The 25,893-nt window shown below is 41.0% G+C and overlaps 4 protein-coding genes across 4 annotated transcripts; all 4 read right to left on the bottom strand.

Moving 5' to 3' along the window:
* Nucleotides 1-4,030: 4,030 nt before the first annotated feature.
* On the bottom strand, nt 4,031-5,032 carry LOC134406677 (olfactory receptor 5AP2-like). Its single transcript, XM_063138194.1, has one exon. It carries the CDS (start codon nt 5,030-5,032, stop codon nt 4,031-4,033), a length of 1,002 nt encoding a protein of 333 aa, XP_062994264.1.
* Nucleotides 5,033-11,006: 5,974 nt separating this feature from the next.
* Nucleotides 11,007-12,008, bottom strand: LOC134406676 (olfactory receptor 5AP2-like). Its single transcript, XM_063138193.1, has one exon. The coding sequence runs from the start codon at nt 12,006-12,008 to the stop codon at nt 11,007-11,009; it is 1,002 nt and encodes a 333-aa protein (XP_062994263.1).
* Nucleotides 12,009-15,853: 3,845 nt separating this feature from the next.
* On the bottom strand, nt 15,854-16,893 carry LOC134406674 (olfactory receptor 2AP1-like). Its single transcript, XM_063138192.1, has one exon. The coding sequence runs from the start codon at nt 16,817-16,819 to the stop codon at nt 15,854-15,856; it is 966 nt and encodes a 321-aa protein (XP_062994262.1). The 5' UTR covers nt 16,820-16,893.
* Nucleotides 16,894-24,345: 7,452 nt separating this feature from the next.
* LOC134406302 (olfactory receptor 2AP1-like) lies at nt 24,346-25,352 on the bottom strand. Its single transcript, XM_063137657.1, has one exon. The coding sequence runs from the start codon at nt 25,346-25,348 to the stop codon at nt 24,380-24,382; it is 969 nt and encodes a 322-aa protein (XP_062993727.1). The 5' UTR covers nt 25,349-25,352; the 3' UTR covers nt 24,346-24,379.
* Between the last annotated feature and the right edge of the window lie 541 nt (nt 25,353-25,893).

Genomic DNA, 25,893 nt, shown 5'->3' with positions numbered 1-25,893 from the left:
AAATCCTTGGATGCATGAGGTGGGGGGGTATCTCAATACCAAAGGAGGCCTTGAAAGATGAAATAACCCCACGAAGAATAGCAGTGATTGAACTTACCTTTAGCAAGTTTCTGTTGTATTTCTGGGTGCCCCAATAGCTAGGGCTATTGGGCAATATAGAACTGAAATAAATAAGTACATATATAAATAAAGACACTGTTTCTCCAAATTCTTGCTAGAAAACTGGGCTCTGGACAAAGTGAACTCTTCACAGCTGTAAAGAATTAATGTTCCTGAAAGAGCTTATCATGAGCACTTAAAAGAAGTGATCCTTGGAGTATAATTGCTGATATTCTGGCTTTCGGGGGGGGAGAGATTCATGATGCAACCACCCTCCTAAACCCAAAGGAGATCCTCATGTTGCTTCTTGTTCCATGGGATTAATGGATTGTTTAACGCTCAGCGCTTCTGTACGCTAGCTCAGTCATATCAAGTCTTTTTCAGGCAATGCATCCTGAGAGTCCACAGGGGTCACATTCATACAGGGAATCTAACATAGGACCTGAGCTTTCCACTGATTAAGCTTTCAAGCTTTGTAACCTTAAACACACACACACACACACACACACACACACACTAGAGGGTTTTTGAAGATGTTTGATTTCCATGCTCAGAGGAAGCTACTTTTATGCCTGGCAAATCAATTTGCCCATCTAGTCCAGTACTGTCTACTTGAACTGGGAAGCCACTCTCCAGGGTCTGAACACATCTGGCCACATTGAAGTGCCAGAGATTAAATTTAGGATTAAATCTGTTATATGCAAAGAATGCACTCTACCACTGAATTACAGCCAAAAGCCCATTCATTTCCAGCGTGAACTGGAGAGGGATGGACTCTCCCTGTCAAGAATTACAAGGATCTTCACTCAGAAACATATGAAAGGCCTCTTACCTAATACCTTGGAAATATGTTGGAAGAATAGGAACCACACATTATTCCATGGCCTCAAAAAGTTCATTGGCTTCAGCATATCACCAACCCTTAGGTCTAGCTAAGGCCTGGGAAGAAGAATATTGGGTACCGGGATAAGAACCTAGATACCGCAGGGCTTTTGATTCCAGTGTGTGCCCCACAGCAAGTATATCGGGAGAGAGAAAGACTAGGTGGTGGGAGGGGAGAGGGGAGTAGCATCACGGGGTAGCAGAAGGCACTGTCTGCCACTCAAGAACAAAAGAATACAATAATAGTCACACTGTAGCAGACCAAAGGCCTATCTTCTCCAGCATTCTGCTCCCATATTAGTCAATGAGGTGCCTATCGGAAATCCACAAGCCAGACATGAGCACCACAGCACCTTCTCATTCATGATCCCCAGGAGCTGGTACTTAGACACATAGTCCCTCTGATACTGGAGGAAATATATTGTCGTTATGACTTGTTGCCGTTGATACCTTATCCTGCATGAATCCATCTAATCTGCTTTTAAAGCTGTCCATGTTGGTGGTTATCAATACTTCTTGTGATAGCTGCTTGCATAGTTTAACTGCATAGTTCATCTATCCCGAATCTCCCATGAATCAGCTTCATGGAATATCCCCAGCCTCTAGTATTATGAGGGAAGCCTATAGACTTTCTCCACACCATGCACAGTTCCATATACCTTTATTATGCTCCTCCACCTGTTCATCCTTGTTTTGAAGCTAAAGAGCCATAAAAATGTAACATATCCTCATTGGTGAGTTGGTCCATCCCTTGTATCATTTTGGCTGCCCTTTTCTGCACTTTCCCCAGCTTTACAATATCATCTTTGAGAAGCAGCGGCTAGAACAGCACACATTATGCAAGAGTAGTTACAATGTATTTTTTTATAAGGGCATTATGATATTGGAAGCTTTTTGTTTTATTCCTTTCCTACTGATACCCAACATGGAATTTGCCTTTTTCACAGCAGTCACACATGGACCTGATCTTTTCTTCAAACAATGCACCCCAAGCTCAAGAGACCTTCACTGATCAGTCACTTCCAGCTCTGATCCCATCAGTGTATAAATGAAGTTAGGTTCTTTTCCCCCCAAAGTGCATTCCTTTACATTTGTTCACATTCAATTGTGTTTACCATTTTAATGCCCATTTCCCCAGTTCAGAAAGGTTTTTTCATAAACTTATTATTATGAATTTATATCCCATGAAATTCAAATAAATGATCTTAATAAAATATACACATCCATAGAAAAAACACAACCATAGAACAGTTGCCAATTAGCACCAATAATAAAACAGGACACATACAGCAAATATTTATTAAGATAATAAATATTTGTATTCCAAATTTCCATTAAAAGCGCCCAATCAGGTTTCACCATAACCAAACATTATATATATATATTTAAACAACGGTATATAAAATTCAAAAAGTTGATACGATATCGAGATTAAAACCACCAGTTTGGCGAGTCAATTGCATGCTTGGGGAGGGGGAGTATTTCCATACATCTTCATGGGCATAATGTCAAAGTTTGGGCATAACCACTGAGAAGGCTCTCTTCCACATCCCATCTGAATGCAATACAGCTATGAATAAAAGCTTTATCACACCGGTGTTATACTGTGCCATCACTGTGAATTGCGTGCAAAGGACTCCGAAGTTTTCCCGCTTATAATCTGCTTTTATTGTGAAGTACTCTGAAGTTTTCCCGCTTATAATCTGCTTTGACTGTGAAGTACTCCCGTGCATCCTGCTTTAATTGTGCTATAAAGGGAAAAGAATCTAGGTATTTTACTAGTACTACTTTCTTTATTGCGATCCATAGATCCATAAAAAGAAAGAAACAAACAACAGACAAACAAATACAAGAATCAGACATGAAATCATACAGTTAGAGCTATTGTCAAGATTTTACTAGTAGCTTTCCAGCAAATCATTGAGCGGCCACTGGGGCACAGGAGCAGGATTTGAGAAAAATTAAACAAATGCTTACATCTCCGTAAGCTTTAAAGATAGACATCAAAATTGGCACAGTAATAGATATTAAGGAGAGCTTTAAGCATACCAAATTTAAATCAGATTGGATCATCCATTGATTTTTTATGATTTTTTTTACTTTTCCCCCCTTAAACCCTTTGCAAAGGATCTTAAGAGCTCGGCGGCCCGGGGTGTGATTTAGCAACAACAACACCAGCTTAGCACTGTATGTGATAATTCGAGGGAAACAGGAATGTGGGATGAAGCATGAAAGAGAGCCATGATGTAGATTTGTGCCACCTAGGTCGTGACAATGTCCCATTCATGCCAAATCACAGAGCAGCTCAAAAAATCCCAGCAATGCAAAGTTAACCTTCATGAACATGACTCTTGAAGGAAAAGAATGACGGAAATGCATTAAGAAGAAAATGAAACAGGAATACAAACAGACTAACACAGTGAGACATGGAGAAGAGTGATTTTTTAAAAATACAAACATACCAAAACACAGGTAATTTTTAAGGCAACCCATATGGAAAGGAGGACAGGGCTCCTGCATCTTTAACAGTTGTATAAAGGGAATTTCACCAGGGGTCATTTGTAAGCATGCAGCACCTGGTGAAATTCCCTCTTCATCATAACAGTTAAAGCTGCAAGAACCCTGACCTTTTTTTGTATCTGGTCAAGAGGGCAGAGCTCCTGCAGCTTTAACTGCTGTGATGAAGAGGGAATTTCACCAGGTGCTGCATGCATACAAAAGACACCTGCTGAAATTCCCTTCTCTATCCACTGTTAAAGATACAGAAGCCCTGTCTTCCTTTTCAGATGGTCACCTTGGGTAAATAAAATTTAGGGCAGTTTAGATGTAGTTTGACCTTGCACAATTAATTGTGCTTTAAGAAATAGCTGCTGTGAGTGAGCTCTGAGGTGGATTTGGGCTCTGGAATGAGAGGAGTGAGGTTAATATTTCCTTCTGCCAACATCTCAGTCCGATTCCCCCCTTGCACATGCATGTGTACACACACACACACTTGCTATTTGCAAAAGAAGGAAAGCTCCCTTTCTCACCAAGCTTTATAAGCTGTGATTCAGAATTTGGATTTGCTGATGAACTGAAAGGAGAGGGATGAGGTCAGCTGATTCCTTGCAGAAATGGTTAATTTACCACAAATTTGTCTTATAGCTCTGTGAACTTCTTTGTTTCTCAAGCTGTAGATGAGGGGGTTGACTAAAGGAGTCAGGACTGTGTAAAAAACAGAGAAGACTTTATTGAGGTCTCTCAGAGTAGGGGTATCTGGCAACATGTAGACAATGATTATTGTACCATAAAAAAGGCAAACTACCATGAGATGAGAGGAACAGGTTGAAAAGGCCTTTTGCCTCCCGGTGGTGGATGGGATCTTCAGGATGGACGCAATGATGCAAGCGTAGGATGTGAGAGTCAGTAGAAATGGGGTCACGGTGAAAATGAAGGTCAAGAGAAAGAAGACGAGTACAAGGATGCTTGTGTCAGTGCAGGACAGTTTTTCCAGTGGGATGAAGTCACAGAAATAATGATCTATGGTATTTGGGCCACAGAAGGATAACTGAGCCAGCAGATATGTTATTAAGCAGTTAACCAACATGCCATTAATCCATGTCACAGCCATGAGCTGAAAACATAATTTATTCTGCATAGTGGAAGCATAGATCAATGGTCTACATATTGCTAAATAGCGGTCGTAAGACATTGCTGCCAGGAGGTATGTTTCGATAGAGGCAAAAGAGCCAAAGAAAAAATATTGAGCTATGCATCCACTAAAAGTAATGGTTTTCTCACCCGTTAACAAATTGGTCAACATTTGGGGCAAGATGGTTGAACTATAGCAAGTCTCCAGGCAGGACAAATTTGCCAGGAAGAAGTACATGGGCGTATGAAGGTGATGATCAATCACAATTACCAAAAAGATAAGGAGGTTCCCAGTTATTGTCACAGTATAGATCACCAGGAAGAGTAAGAAAAGAAGAGGCTGCAGCTCAGGGGGATTCCCAAATCCCACAAGGATGAATTCTGCAATGGTCGTTTCGTTTCCTTCCTCTGAGCTCCACATTTATTTAATCTCGTGCAGGTCACACAAAAGCTAGGACATAATTAGGAGGACATGCATTTGAATGGAGAAGTCTCAATCAACAATCAACATCTTATTTTAACAGCATGAAAGCTTATTGAAACCCAGGGAAATGTGAGGCTACAGCTAGACCTAAGGTTTATCCTGGGATCATCCTGGGATCATCCAGAACGATCCAGGGATAAACCTTAGGTCTGGCTATGGCCTGAGTTTTGTCATTTATCCAGTGGGAATTCTATCCTAGTGCACTGGTTTCCAAACTCTGTTCTATTTGTTTTGCTTTATTTGAACATCTTTGTCCTGCTCTTTGTCCACTAAGATTCCCAGAGTGGCTTCGGTAAAATTAATAAAACAAAAACCTCCATAATTTCAGGCTGACAGACAAAAAGAAAGAATATAAAAAGAAAGAAGAATGGGAAGGGAAGTGTGGGAAGGCCAACTCAGGCACCAATTATTAAATATAAAATGTAGTTCTTACAGTGATCAGCTGGTGGAAACCATTCAGGTGAAAGATGGCCATATTGTAGCTGGCCTTTGAGCAGGGATAGTAGCATGGCCCAGTTTCTCATCTGTGAGTTCATCTACACAAAGCATATATTCCACTATGAAAGTGGTATGAAAGCGGTATATAACAGGCAGGAGCCACACTACTGCTTTATAGTGGTATTGAAGTGCACTGGCAACTGTTGGAGCCCATTGAGACATGCCATATACTGCTTTCATACCTCTTTCATGGTGTTATATCCTGCTTGATGTAAGATGTGTCATGGGCCCACAAGTTGTCAGTGCACTTCAGTACCACTATAAAGCAGTAGTGTGGCTCCTGCCTTTTATATACCGCTTTCATACCACTTTCATAGTGGAATATCCTGCTTGGTGTAGATGAGCCCTATGTCTGCTGCAGCTTGATGCCATTGCTGCTGCCAGGTGACAATTGAGCAATGATAGTTCTAAGGAGTTCTAGTTTCTTGGAAACTTATTAGGGCTTCCTCAATGACAAATGTCTTTGAAAAGCAGCTTCCCACTGCTACCTGTTTTTCCCTGAAAGCCTCAGTTAGCTGTCATTGTGGCTAATAACTACTGATAGACTTCTCCTCTATGGCCCCTTTCAGAAGACACCTTAAACCATGATGGTTAAGCTAGAAATCCGGGCCATGTTCAGAAGACACAAACCATGGCTTTAACTATGGTGACTAAGGCAAAAAGCCTAATTCACCATGGTTAAAGCCATGGTTTAAGGTGTCTTCTGAATGGCACCTTAGAATTTGTGTAACTCATCTTTAAAGCTATCCGAGTAGTTGCCATATAACAACTGGTAGTCAATTTAAATAGTTGTCACCATTTTACTTGGGATAGTGAATTCTGTAAGTGTACTAGGCATAGTGTGAAGAAATGCTGTTCTTCAGCCTGTCCAAAGACAACTTAATCAGGGAAATTGTCAATCACAGAGCAAATGATATTGACCCTTAAGGCTATGTATATATGGTAGATTATACTCTGCATCATTTGCCATACACAAAGCTGTCCCTTGGCAGCAGGCATGCAAGGGTATGTAAAGAATGACACAGTATATTTTTTGCAAAAAAATGAACATAACCTTTGTAACTGGGGGATGGCAGAAGACAATGGCATGAAAATATTTTGTTTATTTATTTATTTATCACATTTCTATACCGCCCAATAGCCGGAGCTCTCTGGGCGGTTCACAAAAAAAGCGCTTGTTGAGGATAGAATGAATTTTCCTACTGTCATTTGTCCAAAAATCCTTGGATGCATGAGGTGGGGGGGTATCTCAATACCAAAGGAGGCCTTGAAAGATGAAATAACCCCACGAAGAATAGCAGTGATTGAACTTACCTTTAGCAAGTTTCTGTTGTATTTCTGGGTGCCCCAATAGCTAGGGCTATTGGGCAATATAGAAATGAAATAAATAAGTACATATATAAATAAAGACACTGTTTCTCCAAATTCTTGCTAGAAAACTGGGCTCTGGACAAAGTGAACGCTTCACAGCTGTAAAGAATTAATGTTCCTGAAAGAGCTTCTCATGAGCACTTAAAAGAAGTGATCCTTGGAGAATAATTGCTGATATTCTGGCTTTCGGGGGGGGGGAGAGATTCATGATGCAACCACCCTCCTAAACCCAAAGGAGATCCTCATGTTGCTTCTTGTTCCATGGGATTAATGGATTGTTTAACGCTCAGCGCTTCTGTACGCTAGCTCAGTCATATCAAGTCTTTTTCAGGCAATGCATCCTGAGAGTCCACAGGGGTCACATTCATACAGGGAATCTAACATAGGACCTGAGCTTTCCACTGATTAAGCTTTCAAGCTTTGTAACCTTAAACACACACACACACACACACACACACACACACACATACACACTAGAGGGTTTTTGAAGATGTTTGATTTCCATGCTCAGAGGAAGCTACTTTTATGCCTGGCAAATCAATTTGCCCATCTAGTCCAGTACTGTCTACTTGAACTGGGAAGCCACTCTCCAGGGTCTGAACACATCTGGCCACATTGAAGTGCCAGAGATTAAATTTAGGATTAAATCTGTTATATGCAAAGAATGCACTCTACCACTGAATTACAGCCAAAAGCCCATTCATTTCCAGCGTGAACTGGAGAGGGATGGACTCTCCCTGTCATGAATTACAAGGATCTTCACTCAGGAACATATGAAAGGCCTCTTACCTAATACCTTGGAAATATGTTGGAAGAATAGGAACCACACATTATTCCATGGCCTCAAAAAGTTCATTGGCTTCAGCATATCACCAACCCTTAGGTCTAGCTAAGGCCTGGGAAGAAGAATATTGGGTACCGGGATAAGAACCTAGATACCGCAGGGCTTTTGATTCCAGTGTGTGCCCCACAGCAAGTATATCGGGAGAGAGAAAGACTAGGTGGTGGGAGGGGAGAGGGGAGTAGCATCACGGGGTAGCAGAAGGCACTGTCTGCCACTCAAGAACAAAAGAATACAATAATAGTCACACTGTAGCAGACCAAAGGCCTATCTTCTCCAGCATTCTGCTCCCATATTAGTCAATGAGGTGCCTATCGGAAATCCACAAGCCAGACATGAGCACCACAGCACCTTCTCATTCATGATCCCCAGGAGCTGGTACTTAGAGACATAGTCCCTCTGATACTGGAGGAAATATATTGTCGTTATGACTTGTTGCCGTTGATACCTTATCCTGCATGAATCCATCTAATCTGCTTTTAAAGCTGTCCATGTTGGTGGTTATCAATACTTCTTGTGATAGCTGCTTGCATAGTTTAACTGCATAGTTCATCTATCCCGAATCTCCCATGAATCAGCTTCATGGAATATCCCCAGCCTCTAGTATTATGAGGGAAGCCTATAGACTTTCTCCACACCATGCACAGTTCCATATACCTTTATTATGCTCCTCCACCTGTTCATCCTTGTTTTGAAGCTAAAGAGCCATAAAAATGTAACATATCCTCATTGGTGAGTTGGTCCATTCCTTGTATCATTTTGGCTGCCCTTTTCTGCACTTTCCCCAGCTTTACAATATCATCTTTGAGAAGCAGCGGCTAAAACAGCACACATTATGCAAGAGTAGTTACAATGTATTTTTTTATAAGGGCATTATGATATTGGAAGCTTTTTGTTTTATTCCTTTCCTACTGATACCCAACATGGAATTTGCCTTTTTCACAGCAGTCACACATGGACCTGATCTTTTCTTCAAACAATGCACCCCAAGCTCAAGAGACCTTTACTGATCAGTCACTTCCAGCTCTGATCCCATCAGTGTATAAATGAAGTTAGGTTCTTTTCCCCCCAAAGTGCATTCCTTTACATTTGTTCACATTGAATTGTGTTTACCATTTTAATGCCCATTTCCCCAGTTCGGAAAGGTTTTTTCATAAACTTATTATTATGAATTTATATCCCATGAAATTCAAATAAATGATCTTAATAAAATATACACACCCATAGAAAAAGCACAACCATAGAACAGTTGCCAATTAGCACCAATAATTAAACAGGACACATACAGCAAATATTTATTAAGATAATAAATATTTGTATTCCAAATTTCCATTAAAAGCACCCAATCAGGTTTCACCATAACCAAACAATATATATATATATATATATATATATATATATATATATATATATATTAAACAACGGTATATAAAATTCAAAAAGTTGATACGATATCGAGATTAAAACCACCAGTTTGACGAGTCAATTGCATGCTTGGGGAGGGGGAGTATTTCCATACATCTGTATGGGCATAATGTCAAAGTTTGGGCATAACCACTGAGAAGGCTCTCTTCCACATCCCATCTGAATGCAATACAGCTATGAATAAAAGCTTTATCACACCGGTGTTATACTGTGCCATCACTGTGAATTGCGTGCAAAGGACTCCGAAGTTTTCCCGCTTATAATCTGCTTTTATTGTGAAGTACTCTGAAGTTTTCCAGTTTATAATCAGCTTTGACTGTGAAGTACTCCCATGCATCCTGCTTTAATTGTGCTATAAAGGGAAAAGAATCGAGGTATTTTACTAGTACTACTTTCTTTATTGCGATCCATAGATCCATAAAAAGAAAGAAACAAACAACAGACAAACAAATACAAGAATCAGACATGAAATCATACAGTTAGAGCTATTGTCAAGATTTTACTAGTAGCTTTCCAGCAAATCATTGAGCGGCCACTGGGGCACAGGAGCAGGATTTGAGAAAAATTAAACAAATGCTTACATCTCCGTAAGCTTTAAAGATAGACATCAAAATTGGCACAGTAATAGATATTAAGGAGAGCTTTAAGCATACCAAATTTAAATCAGATTGGATCATCCATTGATTTTTTATGATTTTTTTTACTTTTCCCCCCTTAAACCCTTTGCAAAGGATCTTAGGAGCTCGGCGGAGCTGGAAAGCTACTAGTAAAATCTTGACAATAGCTCTAACTGTATGATTTCATGTCTGATTCTTGTATTTGTTTGTCTGTTGTTTGTTTCTTTCTTTTTATGGATCTATGGATCGCAATAAAGAAAGTAGTGATTTAGCAACAACAACACCAGCTTAGCACTGTATGTGATAATTCGAGGGAAACAGGAATGTGGGATGAAGCATGAAAGAGAGCCATGATATAGATTTGTGCCACCTAGGTCATGACAATGTCCCATTCATGCCAAATCACAGAGCAGCTCAAAAAATCCCAGCAATGCAAAGTTAACCTTCATGAACATGACTCTTGAAGGAAAAGAATGATGGAAATGCATTAAGAAGAAAATGAAACAGGAATACAAACAGACTAACACAGTGAGACATGGAGAAGAGTGATTTTTTAAAAATACAAACATACCAAAACACAGGTAATTTTTAAGGCAACCCATATGGAAAGGAGGACAGGGCTCCTGCATCTTTAACAGTTGTATAAAGGGAATTTCACCAGGGGTCATTTGTAAGCATGCAGCACCTGGTGAAATTCCCTCTTCATCATAACAGTTAAAGCTGCAGGAACCCTGACCTTTTTTTGTATCTGGTCAAGAGGGCAGAGCTCCTGCAGCTTTAACTGCTGTGATGAAGAGGGAATTTCCCCAGGTGCTGCATGCATACAAAAGACACCTGCTGAAATTCCCTTCTCTATTCCACTGTTAAAGCTACAGAAGCCCTGTCTTCCTTTTCAGATGGTCACCTTGGGTAAATAAAATTTAGGGCAGTTTAGATGTAGTTTGACCTTGCACAATTAATTGTGCTTTAAGAAATAGCTGCTGTGAGTGAGCTCTGAGGTGGATTTGGGCTCTGGAATGAGAGGAATGAGGTTAATATTTCCTTCTGCCAACATCTCAGTCCGATTCCCCCCTTGCACATGCATGTGTACACACACACACACTTGCTATTTGCAAAAGAAGGCAAGCTCCCTTTCTCACCAAGCTTTATAAGCTGTGATTCAGAATTTGGATTTGCTGATGAACTGAAAGGAGAGGGATGAGGTCAGCTGATTCCTTGCAGAAATGGTTAATTTACCACAAATTTGTCTTATAGCTCTGTGAACTTCTTTGTTTCTCAGGCTGTAGATGAGGGGGTTGACTAAAGGAGTCAGGACTGTGTAAAAAACAGAGAAGACTTTATTGAGGTCTCTCAGAGTAGGGGTATCTGGCAACATGTAGACAATGATTATTGTACCGTAAAATAGGCAAACTACCATGAGATGAGAGGAACAGGTTGAAAAGGCCTTTTGCCTCCCAGTGGTGGATGGGATCTTCAGGATGGACGCAATGATGCAAGCATAGGATGTGAGAGTCAGTAGAAATGGGGTCACGGTGAAAATAAAGGTCAAGAGAAAGAAGACGAGTACAAGGATGCTTGTGTCAGTGCAGGACAGTTTCTCCAGTGGGATGAAGTCACAGAAATAATGATCTATAGTATTTGGGCCACAGAAGGATAACTGAGCCAGCAGATATGTTATTAAGCAGTTAACCAACATGCCATTAATCCATGTCACAGCCATGAGCTGAAAACATAATTTATTCTGCATAGTGGAAGCATAGATCAATGGTCTACATATTGCTAAATAGCGGTCGTAAGACATTGCTGCCAGGAGGTATGTTTCGATAGAGGCAAAAGAGCCAAAGAAAAAATATTGAGCTATGCATCCACTAAAAGTAATGGTTTTCTCACCCGTTAACAAATTGGTCAACATTTGGGGCAAGATGGTTGAACTATAGCAAGTCTCCAGGCAGGACAAATTTGCCAGGAAGAAGTACATGGGCGTATGAAGGTGATGATCAATCACAATTACCAAAAAGATAAGGAGGTTCCCAGTTATTGTCACAATATAGATCACCAGGAAGAGTAAGAAAAGAAGAGGCTGCAGCTCAGGGGGATTCCCAAATCCCACAAGGATGAATTCTGCAATGGTCGTTTCGTTTCCTTCCTCTGAGCTCCACATTTATTTAATCTCGTGCAGGTCACACAAAAGCTAGGACATAATTAGGAGGACATGCATTTGAATGGAGAAGTCTCAATCAACAATCAACATCTTATTTTAACAGCATGAAAGCTTATTGAAACCTAGGGAAATGTGAGGCTACAGCTAGACCTAAGGTTTATCCTGGGATCATCCTGGGATCATCCAGAACGATCCAGGGATAAACCTTAGGTCTAGCTATGGCCTGAGTTTTGTCATTTATCCAGTGGGAATTCTATCCTAGTGCACTGGTTTCCAAACTCTGTTCTATTTGTTTTGCTTTATTTGAACATCTTTGTCCTGCTCTTTGTCCACTAAGATTCCCAGAGTGGCTTCGGTAAAATTAATAAAACAAAAACCTCCATAATTTCAGGCTGACAGACAAAAAGAAAGAATATAAAAAGAAAGAAGAATGGGAAGGGAAGTGTGGGAAGGCCAACTCAGGCACCAATTATTAAATATAAATTGTAGTTCTTACAGTGATCAGCTGGTGGAAACCATTCAGGTGAAAGACGGCCATATTGTAGCTGGCCTTTGAGCAGGGATAGTAGCATGGCCCAGTTTCTCATCTGTGAGCTCATCTACACAAAGCATATATTCCACTATGAAAGTGGTATGAAAGCGGTATATAACAGGCAGGAGCCACACTACTGCGTTATAGTGATATTGAAGTGCACTGACAACTGTTGGGGCCCACTGAGACATGCCATATACTGCTTTCATACCTCTTTCATGGTGTTATATCCTGCTTGGTGTAAGATGTGTCATGGGCCCACAAGTTGTCAGTGCACTTCAGTACCACTATAAAGCAGTAGTGTGCCCCCTGCCTTTTATATACTGCTTTCATACCACTTTCATAGTGGAATATCCTGCTTGGTGTAGATGAGCCCTATGTCTGCTGCAGCTTGATGCCATTGCTGCTGCCAGGTGACAATTGAGCAATGATAGTTCTAAGGAGTTCTAGTTTCTTGGAAACTTATTAGGGATTCCTCAATGAGAAATGTCTTTGAAAAGCAGCTTCCCACTGCTGCCTGTCTTTCCCTGAAAGCCTCAGGAGTGTTGTGTAAATTCTAGGACACAATTTCATAGGACAATGGGGGGTTATAAGAAGAAACTTTCTGGATCATTTCAAAGCCAAGGTAATTCAAGTCTATTCCCAGCAGTGGCCAGCTAGATAAGGCCCATAAGCAGGGACTGAACGCAGCAGCCTAGATTGTTTGCACCCCACAAATAGATATTCAGATGCATAGTACCTTGAGCCCAGGGTCTCCAGTTAGCTGTCATTGTGGCTAATAACTACTGATAGACTTCTCTTCTATGGCCCCTTTCAGAAGACACCTTAAACCATGATGGTTAAGCTAGAAATCCGGGCCATGTTTAGAAGACACAAACCATGGCTTTAACTATGGTGACTAAGGCAAAAAGCCTAATTCACCATGGTTAAAGCCATGGTTTAAGGTGTCTTCTGAATGGGACCTTAGAATTTGTGTAACTCATCTTTAAAGCTATCTGAGTAGTTGCCATATAACAACTGGTAGTCAATTTAAATAGTTGTCATCATCTTACTTGGGATAGTGAATTCTGTAAGTGTACTAGGCATAGTGTGAAGAAATGCTGTTCTTCAGCCTGTCCAAAGACAACTTAATCAGGGAAATTGTCAATCACAGAGCAAATGATATTGACCCTTAAGGCTATGTATATACGGCAGATTATACTCTGCATCATTTGCCATACACAAAGCTGTCCCTTGGCAGCAGGCATGCAAGGGTATGTAAAGAATGACACAGTATATTTTTTGCAAAAAAATGAACATAACTTTTGTAACTGGGGGATGGCAGAAGACAATGGCATGAAAATATTTTGGTGAGGATAGACTGAATTTTCCTACTGTCATTTGTCCAAAAATCCTTGGATGCATGAGGTGGGGGGTATCTCAATACCAAAGGAGGCCTTGAAAGATGGAATAACCCCACCAAGAATAGCAGTGATTGAACTTACCTTCAGCAAGTTTCTGTTGTATTTCTGGGTGCCCCAATAGCTAGGGCTATTGGGCAATATAGAAATGAAATAAATAAGTACATATATAAATAAAGACACTGTTTCTACAAATTCTTGCTGGAAAACTGGGCTCTGGACAAAGTGAACTCTTCACAGCTGTAAAGAATTAATGTTCCTGAAAGAGCTTCTCATGAGCACTTAAAAGAAGTGATCCTGGGAGAATAATTGCTGATATTCTGGCTTTCGGGGGGGTGGGGAGACATTCATGATGCAACCACCCTCCTAAACCCAAAGGAGATCCTCATGTTGCTTCTTGTTCCATGGGATTAATGGATTGTTTAACGCTCACCGCTTCTGTACGCTAGCTCAGTCATATCAAGTCTTTTTCAGGCAATGCATCCTGAGAGTCCACAGGGGTCACTTTCATACAGGGAATCTAACATAGGACCTGAGCTTTCTACTGATTAAGCTTTCAAGCTTTGTAACCTTAAACACACACACACACACACACACACACACACACACACACACACACACAACCTAGAGGGTTTTTGAAGATGTTTGATTTCCATGCTCAGAGGAAGCTGCTTTTATGCTTGGCAAATCAATTTGCCCATCTAGTCCAGTACTGTCTACTTGAACTGGGAAGCCACTCTCCAGGGTCTGAACACATCTGGCCACATTGAAGTGCCAGAGATTAAATTTAGGATTAAATCTATTATATGCAAAGAGTGCACTCTACCACTGAATTACAGCCAAAAGCCCATTCATTTCCAGCGTGAACTGGAGAGGGATGGACTCTCCCTGTCAAGAATTGCAAGGATCTTCACTCAGAAACATATGAAAGGCCTCTTACCTAATACCTTGGAAATATGTTGGAAGAATAGGAACCACACATTATTCCATGGCCTCAAAAAGTTCATTGGCTTCAGCATATCACCAACTGATGCCAATTGCAAACATTTTCATCACAATATCTAATGGGATATCTATAAGCCAACCACATGCATAAACCCTTTTTATATTTCTTCCCACCCACACTGCAGAATGACAGATACAAAAGAACAAAGAAAAAAGCCTTAGCCCCCAATGCTATGTTCCAATGATCCCTCCTATAGTATCTTGGTTTTTCCCTAACCTCTGGCCAGATTTCTTTGCCCCCAAATACATTTCTCTGTATTACACTTTTCAAAAATTCTTAGACAATAAACACAATACATAGCCATGTATCCTAGTTTACATAGGACAGTTCTTTATTTGAAGGGCTGTCCAGTTTAACTATGGTTTAAAGATAACCATTTGGGGACAGAGGGGCTTTGACATTGCCTGCAGGCTGGACAAGCAGAGAGGTCACTTTGTCACTGTCTTCCCTGCTATGGTGTTATTCATGTATTGCATTTCTATTTAAATTATAGTATGCTTATATGCATACATTAGCATATGCAAATTCATGCAAATTAGCATCCTCTTGGGGGGCAGCGTATTTCCTCTTTTTTGGCAATGTATATGTGGCCATTGTAATGGTGGGAATGTGGGGGGTCATTTGTTATCTGCACTTCAGTATATGAATAATTTCATATGTAAGCCATTATTTTATTTTGTAAACTGCCTGAGAGATAAGATACGATGTCCACAAAGGATCAAAACGACTTGTTCTACCTGATACTGCTTGTTAGGCAGAACATTTGGGGGTTTCATGGTTACCATGGATTCCAAAGTAACAATTCCCCTATTGTTACCATGGAATCTTGGAATCTTCAGACAGAAAGGTGGGTTAGGTAGAAATGTTTCAAGTAAAGAACTGATATTGTCAGAGTAACTGTCCTGTGCTACAAGTTCCTTGTAGGAACTGCAAGCTTTCTAGTAACTTTTTTCACTGCCTCATTCACATCTTTATTTCTTAGGCTATATATGAGAGGGTTGACAAGAGGAGTCAGTATGGTGTACAGAAGAGAAAAGACTTTGTTTAGGTCTCTCAGGGTGCTTGTTTTTGGTAAGATGTAGACAATGACCAGTGTTCCATAAAAAACTGTTACCACAGTGAGGTGAGAGGAGCAGGTAGAAAAAACCTTCTGCCTTCCTGAAGTGGATGAAATTTGCAGGACGGAGGTGATGATGAAAACGTAGGACACCAAGGTCAACAGGAAAGGTGGAAGAGCACACAGTGATGACAGTAGAAAAACCAAGATGTCTATTATTCTGGTGTCACTGCAGGACAGATTGATCAATGGGCCAAAATCACAAAAGAAGTGGTCAATCTCATTCATGCCACAGAAGACTAACTGTGATATTAAAGATGTTGTTATGGTAATAGCCAAGCACCCACCCACCCAGGAGGCAGCAGCCAGCTGGAAACACAATCTGTCATTCATGTAGGTAGCATAGTGCAATGGCTTGCATATGGCTAAGTAGCGATCAAAGGACATTGCAGCTAGAAGAAAACACTCTGTAGTAACAAGTATGCCAAAAGTATAAAACTGTGTGACACAGCTGACGAATGAAATAGACCTGTCTCCCGTCAAGAGACTATATAGCATCCTGGGCAGGATGGCTGAGCTATAGATGGTCTCCAGGCAAGATAGGTTCCCAAGGAAGTAATACATTGGTGTGTGAAGGTGCTGATCAAACACAACAAGCAAAATGATGAGGAGGTTCCCACTGATGGTCACAATATAAATCACCAAAAACAGCAACAGAAGAAGAAGTTGTACATCTCGTCCACCTGCGAACCCCAGAAGAATGAACTCTGTGATCATAGTTTGATTTGCTCCATTTTGCTTTTGCCGCAGAGGCATGTGAATAAGATCCAGCACACTGGAAAAAGAAAGCAAAGAACCTACTTTAAAATCCACTGGAATGGTTAAATGTAAAGCAGGACTGAAACAAATTAGGAAATTGATAATATTGTATCTTAAGAACAACAGAAGAGCCATGCTGGATCAGATCTAGTCCAACACTCTGTTCACAGAGTGGCCAACCTGGTGTCAAGAACTTGAATATTTTGATGTTCACACATTGCTAATCAGTATTTCCCCCAAATTTGGATTTTGTTGGCCACAGCCTCAACAAAAATTCTGCTTTTCCTCCTAAACCTTCTCCTCATCTCTCATTCTCTCTTACTGTCAATAATGTTACACTTACTCCAGTCAAGGAAGCTCGTAGTCTTGGCTTTATATTTGATTCCTCGCTCTCCTTTATTCCTCATATTGAGGCAGTAGCTAAATCCTGTGGTTTTTATGTATAATATTGCCAGGATTCGATCATTTTTGTCTGTCTCTTCTGCCAAGACTCTTGTTCATGCATTGGTTATTTCTCGGTTGGACTACTGCAACCTTCTTCTCACTGGCCTTCCTTCTTCTCACATCAGTCCGTTGGTTTCTGTCCACCACTCTGCCACTAAGATCATCTTCTTGGCTCGCCGCTCTGACCATGTTACTCCACTTCTGAAATCTCTTCATTGGCTTCCAATTCACTTCAGAATCCAATATAAACTTCTCCTGTTGACCTACAAAGCTTTTCACTGTCTAGCTCCTTCCTGTCTTTCTTCTCTCATCTCACACTATTGCCCTGCTCGTGCTCTTCGCTCCTCTGATGTAGGGTGACCATATTTGGGAAACCAAAAAAGAGGACACCTATTGTGTGTGTGGGGAAGCAGCTTTCTGAGTCCTGCAGAAAGTACGTTATTCCCCCACCACCTTAAAGAACCCGATTGGAGTGGAGGAGGGGAAAGGATTTCATTCTGCACCACTACCATCCACTCCAATTGGGGCCTTTTCTATAATCTCCACGAATGACCCACTTTCCCCTTTAAGACCTCAATTGGAGCTCGGGGTGGGGGAATGATGTGCCTCAAGAAAGCATGTCATTCCCTCCTGCCATGCCTTAAAGAGGAAGGTGTGTCATTCCAGGACATTATTGAAAATTATAGAAAATCCCCCGACACCATGGAAAGAACAAAAACCAGGACAAATCCGGGGAAATCCTGACAGTTGGTCACCCTACTCTGATGCCATGTTTCTCACCTGCCCAAGGGTCTCTACTTCCCTTGCTTGGCTTCGTCCATTTTCTTCTGCTGCCCCTTACGCCTGGAATGCTCTTCCAGAACATTTGAGAACTACAAGTTCAATCGCAGCTTTTAAAGCTCAGCTAAAAACTTTTCTTTTTCCTAAAGCTTTTAAAGCTTGATTTTGTTCTGACTTTTATACTGTTAGTTTTACTCTACCCTGTGCCTGTTTGGTGCATTCTCTTCCCCTCCTTATTGTTTGATTATGATTTTATTAGAATGTAACCCTATGCGGCAGGGTCTTGCTATTTTATTGTTTTACTCTGTACAGCACCATGTACATTGATGGCGCTATATAAATAAATAATAATAATAATAATATTCATATTGGTATCTTTTGATAAAGGTTTGAATAGTAATATGTATATTCAAGTTGGGATGTTATGAAATTGCTGACCAATTTATTCTCTGGTTTAAAACCATGCATTGGACTATAAACATTCCAGAGAAGTTGCTGTGTTAGACTATTATTGTAAAAACAACAATAAAAGAATCTTGTGGAAACTTTATAATGGCACAATAATTTGCCAAAAGAAAGGGCCTTCTGTTGAACTCCATGCCCTATGAAGTTCAGTGGGGCACCCTCTTTTGCTGTTTTTTGCAAGATGGCTTTCATTGTAAATGATGGGTTGGATCCAGACTTGGGCCAGACCTACACCTTCTGCCATTTTGATGCAATCTCATCATATTGATGCTATATCCCTCTTACGGATTTGTGCTTCGTAGCACACACAATGACAACTCTTGCTATATTTTGGATAATGCAGAATAAAACACAGGAAATAACTCTAGAAAAGTGGTATATGGAATATGGAATGTGTCCCAACAATTATCAGTGCACTTCGATACTGATTTTTTTAAAAACCGCTATTGTGGATCTAGCCCTGATTATACTTAACTTAGACCCCTTGAAATCTGTGAAATTTGAGTTATTCTATCTGATGATCGCTTTTTTTCTGCTGAGATTTTCTCTATTTTATCTTATATTGTTATTTTATGAATTGTTACTTCTACAAATCTTGTGGCTCTCCCAAACCACTCTCTCTCTCTCTCTCTCTCTCTCTCTCTCTCTCTCTCTCTCTCTCTCCTAGTTTTCTATTTATTTTCTCCAAGAGTCATGGTTTTGTAGCCATTAAGCATGTTCAGTACTCATTAGGCTATCTGGGGGTTTTCCAAACCCCACCCCTTGGGTTCCCCCCCAACATAAAGATGTTTTGTTCCCTGCAAATCTTAGAGTTCCCCCTTCCCTGGATCCAACCCATTCAGCCATTTCACATAATCAAGCAACCCACCATTAGGATGACCATATGAACAGCGGGACAGGGCTCTTGTATCTTTAACAGTTGCATAGAAAAGGGAATTTCAGCAGGTGACATTTGAATGCATGCATCACTTGGTGTAATTCCCTCTTCATCACAACAGTTAAAGCTGCAGGAGCCCTGTCCTCTTTTGTATCTGGCCAGTGACTTCCAGAAAATGGAAGTAAAAGGAAGGGGTGTACCTACCTAAGTATTAGAACAATGGGTTGGATCAAAACTTAACCCTATTTAAATCAATGGGACTTAAGTAAATCATGAGCAATTTAAGTACCATTGATTTCAAAGAATCTGCTCTTGGTATGAGTAATTCTGGACCCAAACCAGAACTGGGAGTGAAATATCCCACATTAAAAGAACAGAAAAGGACAAAAAGGCCCTTCCTTAGCTTCTCAATAAAACAACATTATGACATTTAATGACAAGATGTGTCTTTGATGACAACATCTGTGCAACAGGTTTCATAAGAAATGCTTTCTGGGAGAAGTCAAACCCTCTGCTCATCTGAATATTAAGTTGTGACAATGTATATCCTCTGTATTTTTTTACAGTATGTTTGAAGACAATGAAGTTTGAAACTCTTCCAGTTCTCACCCCCATTAATCATGTTCAGTGTCTGGCCAGTGAAAATGTTGGTGTGTTCAAGGATAACTTGAGATTGGATAACTTGTTCATCTCATTTCATGGGCATTTTGTTATTGTAACATGCCTATTCATTTTTGGTTGGAGTTGTTGTTGTTGTTGGTATGTGGTATGGGCTTCTTTGATTCCATCAGAGACACTATAATTCTCAATATTGCAAAACTTTAAACAAATTTCCCAATTCATTTTAATTGTTTATTTAACATGTCCACCATATTCCTCAACACCTGAAACCACCTGACGCATGTACATTTTTGGAAGTATCCATCCATGTCCTTGGAAGGAGGATACAATGAGGGCAATTGCTCTATACAAGGGGCAGGGGGGATCAGCGCTGACAAACTGTATACTGTATACTGCAACTGAGAAAAGAAGGAAGCAAAAGGGAATTTAAATTACCATTTAGTCTCTAGGTCTCTCAAAGTCATAAGAAGTGTCTGAATGGAGCATAGTCATTGATCAATTGTGTGGCTCCTTCCTGTACTTTTTTCCAGCGATCAACATACTATACTATACTAATAATGAATTTGTTCTCCAATTGCAAATCCTTATGTAGCCAAAATGGCACCATCCACACACGACGGAGGGATCACTTGGCTTGGGGGTTTGCAGAAGCAGAGAACGTGGACTGAAAACAGACCAATGAAAGATGGGCATGCTCAGTGCACATGGAATGATTACCAACTACGGAATGTAGAGACGGAAGAGAGCATCATGGAGCAGGACACAGCTGGCTGGCTAACTAAAAGCTTATTCCAGATCCCACTTGTTTTCTTAACATCTCTTGATTACAACAGTGTTGTGTGAATTGCAATATCAAACATTTCATGATGGGAAAATGTGGCCCATGCTTCTTCCCATTCTGTAAATATGTATGGAAAAGGTTGACTTACCTACCAAAGTCTACTTTATGATGAACAGGGTTGTGGGTCAGGACGTCTGTCACCGACAGTGCCCATGTCTCTATAAGACTTCAAACATCCTGTTATCTTCATTCCAGCATCTGGCTAACTGCTTATACTAACAAACAGTTCCAGATAATCAATCTGAACAATCATTGTACACAAATACAGCTGTTTTATATGGTATTTATCCTATATATTTACCTTATACTGATGGCAGTTTAGAAGTCCTCCTTTGGTTATTAATTGCTTTTATCCTCCAGAAAGACAAAATCTCCCTTGATATTTGTGCACAGAGGAACCATGAACTATTTTAAACCACAAGGAAATGTATGCTACTGTGAAATACAAAAATATTAATTTAAGGAGTGTGGGGAGAGCAAACAAAATAATATGCAGTAATATACTGCATAGGAAGACACTTCTAACATTTAATTGGGCATGATCTAGTTCAAGGTGAATCATTTTAAAAATTCAATTGGAAAAATTAAGCCTCTGCTTGTGTTGCTCCCTTTGAAAAGAAAAAAAATGGAGAAATACTTGATTTTGGCCTTTGATTATCAATAATTTGTAGCCCCAGCACAACTAAAATGCTACAGGCTGAAGCACACATGGCATTTCACTTCATTTATTATATTTCTAAACCGCCCAACAGCCATAGCTCTCTGAGTGGTTTACAAAGATGAAAACCTTAAAGTACAATATAGTAACGTAATACAGGAGGGAAACCCTTTTGGAGAGCTATGATCCTATTTATACCTGTCTCCCTGCTGCCACTCCTGCATGGCTAATAGCAACTGGGGGGAAGACCATTTAAATCAGGAAAATGACAAGGGAATGGCCATTCTGCCATGCCTGGCATGGCCTGGGCGTGGGGAGGCATTTGTGGGCAAGGGAGAGGGGAGACATGCCCAGCCAGCATTGGCTGGTGCTGGTATGGGGCAACATGGGGGGAAGAGTTTAGGAGCCCAGAAACTGTGGGCTCTCCCTCCCTTCCCCCTCTTTGCTGCGTGGCTCCCTCCCTCCCTCCCTGTAGGCAGTGTGGGCTTGCTGGTTGCCATTAGGAACCGAGTAGGAATTTTTTACTCCTCTACTGACTTGTGCAGGAGTTTTTTCACCTACTCCACACTGTGAGACAGTCTGGGTGTATTAATTAGGTTAATCTGTTTTCTAATTTGGTCACATTTTGTTCTGGGGCTTGTCTTGTTGAGGGGTTTGCCCCAGGGTGGATCCACAGTGGCGGCAGGTCATTTATATGACACAATCGCCATCGTGAAGCCATCCAGGGGCAAACTCCTGAAGCTCCAGTTTAAAAAAGCCAGAGACTTACTGTCACTTTTTTCTCTTGGAGTGAGGCAATGAGGGCATCTGCCATCTGTCGCCTTGCTTCGGAGCTGCGGTGGAGGCGTGTCTGGGCAGGTGGCGAACCAGGATTGGTCGCCATCTGCCCAGACAGTGGAGGAGGTGGACCAATCAGCTGAATGGCCGCTGGCCCACCTCTGTGCTTCTCCGGCATGGGGAGAAGCCCCAAAAAGGTTTTTAAAAAACTGGGATGCGAGGAGGCACAAGCACCCTGTGCAAAAGTGCATCACCACCTACAAAGTAATGGAAAAAAAAACCCAAAAAAATGAATGGGGATGTGAGGAGGTGTGGGCATGGCACATCAAAGTAAAGGAACCCCTTCCCAAAAAATGGGGATGCGAAGATGTGCTCCTCCTCGTATGCAAACCCCTGCGCTCGCTCCTTCACATGTGGATAATGTGAAGGAGCACAAAAGCAGGGATTTGGGGGCCTGCGGCACAAAAGCGCCATCATCCAGATGCAGCTCTGGATAGAGTGTTACGTTTGGCCTGGGAACACCCAAGTTCAATTCCTCACTCAGTCATGTAGAGCCCTTTCTCACACCTGCTAAATGTGTGGATGATAGGAGAGCATAGCTGCCAAGCACATTGGTGGTGGGATCAGGGATAACCCATACAGCCTGACAGCCTGCTCACACGTTCTTTGGATGTATAAAGGAAGGCTCTGAATTCTCCTCTCAATATAACGTAAACACATATGAGTGCCTGTGAGCAGTGTTTTGTGTACAAGATTTAAGACCAAACAAGATATGATGGTTGAGTCCTAAGTATTTATTAACATGGCCGCCTCATTCTTACATAAAGCAGTGGTGAGACATATTATTATTATTATTATTATTATTATTATTATTATTATTATTATTATTATTATTTTAGAAATAGAGTGTACCAGTGAGGAGAGTGAAACCATTCCTGCTCTCAACTAAGGATTAACAAACCAACAAAACTCAGGTTCATTGAGTTTTTCAGAATTCCACCCCAAAGTTTAGCCCAACTCACATCCGTATCAGATTGTAAGCTTCGTAGGGTGGGGGAGTTTTTTTGCATGAAAATTTGTGCCTTCTTCTGTTCATATTTTTCCAATTTTACACATCAGTTATTCACATTGTTTTGAAATGTGCACAGTTTCTCCCTTTGATTAAAGTGTGTTTGTGCACCTTTTCAACGGTGTACATTCTTTTCATGCCCATTTTTTTCAAACACACACATTTTTCGAACACGTTTATTCTTTTGGCTCGCAAATAACATTGCAAGCTTGGAGATGTGCAGACTTCAGCCACAGAATATGTTGTCTGCATTCATTTCTTAATGAAGGTGCTTAATGCAATGGAACAAGCTGGAGCATGTTCAGAGGAGGGCAACGAGGATGTTCAGGGGTCTGGAAACAAAGCCCTATGAGGAGAGACTGAAAGAACTGTGCATGTTTAGCCTGGAGAAGAGAAGATTGAAGGGAGACATGATAGCGCTCTTCAAATACTTGAAAGCTTGTCGCACAGAGGAGGGCCAGGATCTCTTCTTGATCATCCCAGAGTGCAGGACACGGAATAACGGGCTCAAGTTACAAGTAGCCAGATCCCAGCTAGACATCAGGTAAAATTTTCTGACTGTTAGAGCAGTACAACAATGGAACCAATTATCTAGGGAGGTTGTGGGCTCTTCCATCCTAGAAGCATTCAGGATGCAGCTGGACAGTCAGGCATGCTTTAATGTGGATTCCTGCACTGAGGAGGGGGTGGACTCAATGGTCTTATAGGCCCCTTCCAGCTCAACTATTCTATAATTCTATATCAAGAAGAGGGATTATTCTGCTCCCCTTCACTCCATCTCATGTAAAAAAAAGGGGGCTAGATGCCCTACTGTCTGTTTTGTACGTGAATGTGATTTGCATGAATAAATACATGTAGCTGCCCAAATTGCACCGTGAACACATGCTAAACAATGGAGGGGAAGCACTTTCGAAATTTAAATACTTTGCACACCATTTTGAAAGAGAGAAAAGGATAAGTTCTCATTTCTCCAAATATTAATTGGCAGAATGGGAGCAAAACCAGCATCTCAATATGAAAGGTATTCAATTACAGCCCTGCGTTCTTTCAAATGCACAAAATTTAGCAACAGCTTTTCTGAAAGCCTCCTTCACCTCCCTGTTTCTGAGGCTGTATATCAGGGGGTTGAACAAAGGAGTCAGGACTGTATAGAAGAGAGAAAAGACTTTGTTGAGGTCTCGCAGTGCCTCTGTCTTGGGCAACATGTAGACAATCATTATTGTGCCATAGAAAATGGACACTACAATGAGATGTGAGGAGCAGGTTGAGAAGGCCTTTTTCCTCCCGCTGATGGATGGGATTTTCACAATGGTAGCTATAATACAAACATAAGATGCCAGAGTCAACAAGAAGGGAGGCAAGGAGCACACAGCGGCTAGGAAGGTAGTTAAAAGTTCGATTGTGTGTGTGTCACTGCACGACAGCTTTAATATCGGATTGAAATCACAAAATAAATGGTTGATTTCTCTGGGGCCACAGAATCTTAATTGGTGCATTAAATATATGGTGATGTTAATAGCCAATGAACCACTTATCCAAGAGCAAGCTACTAGCTGGAGGCAAACCCTGCCATTCATAAGTGCTGTGTAGAGCAGTGGTTTACATATCGCCACATACCTATCGTAGGACATTGCAGCTAGGAGATAACATTCAGAAGCAGCCAGGAAACCAAAGAAGTAATATTGTATCATGCAACCAGTGACAGAAATGGCTCTCTGGCCCCCATTGAAAAAATTAGCCAGCATCAGGGGAAGGATGTTGGAGCTGTAGCAGGTGTCCAGGCAGGACAGGTTACCCAGAAAGAAGTACATGGGTGTGTGAAGGTGGTGATCAGCCGCCACCAGGACAATGATGAAGATATTTCCAACCATGGTGACAATGTAGATCATTAAGAAGAGCAGGAAGAGAAAGAGCTGCTGATCTCCAAAATTACCAAAGCCCAGCAGAAGGAATTCAGTGAGCGTTGTTTGATTTTCCAGTTCTGCCTTTGCCATAGTACAAGCTCATGCCTGCAGAGATCAAATAAATGTAACTTTAGATTGGTGGAAATTATTCTGGAAGTTCTTCTCATTTTCTCCTATAAGCATTTTGTTAGTTACAGTGGGGAAGCACATAGAAAACAAGACAGCGGTAGACAGAGGCAGAGGGAAGGGGGGGGGGTTTCAGTGCGACCTCACAAGTTACAAATCACAGAGTTGAACAATAGTGGATGTCTTGAGCAAGCAAGTCAGGTCCATTTTAGGAAAGATAAATGGATTAGGACTGGCCAAGTGCTTCCAGAGTCCCCCTGTCTTCTGAAGAGTTCACAGAAGCATGTTCATCACTCAGTGATTTATACTAGATGATGACCTTTTGGAACAAAACAGCCATCACAAATCAAATACCTCTAATAGAGTTTTATGTTTCAATGAAGACAATTCACAATTTTGGCTAAAATCAGAAGTGTGTATGACTCTATTCAGACAACATGCTAAGCCACGGTGGTTAAACATTTTGAGCTAAACATTATAGCTTAACATGTCATATGAATCATTCCTAA

This window comes from Elgaria multicarinata, chromosome 11 (assembly GCF_023053635.1).
Source record: "Elgaria multicarinata webbii isolate HBS135686 ecotype San Diego chromosome 11, rElgMul1.1.pri, whole genome shotgun sequence".
In the NCBI taxonomy this organism is placed as follows: Eukaryota; Metazoa; Chordata; class Lepidosauria; order Squamata; family Anguidae; genus Elgaria; species Elgaria multicarinata.
The sequence above is the reverse complement of the archived record's forward strand: the minus strand, read 5'-3'. Positions and strand labels throughout refer to the sequence as shown.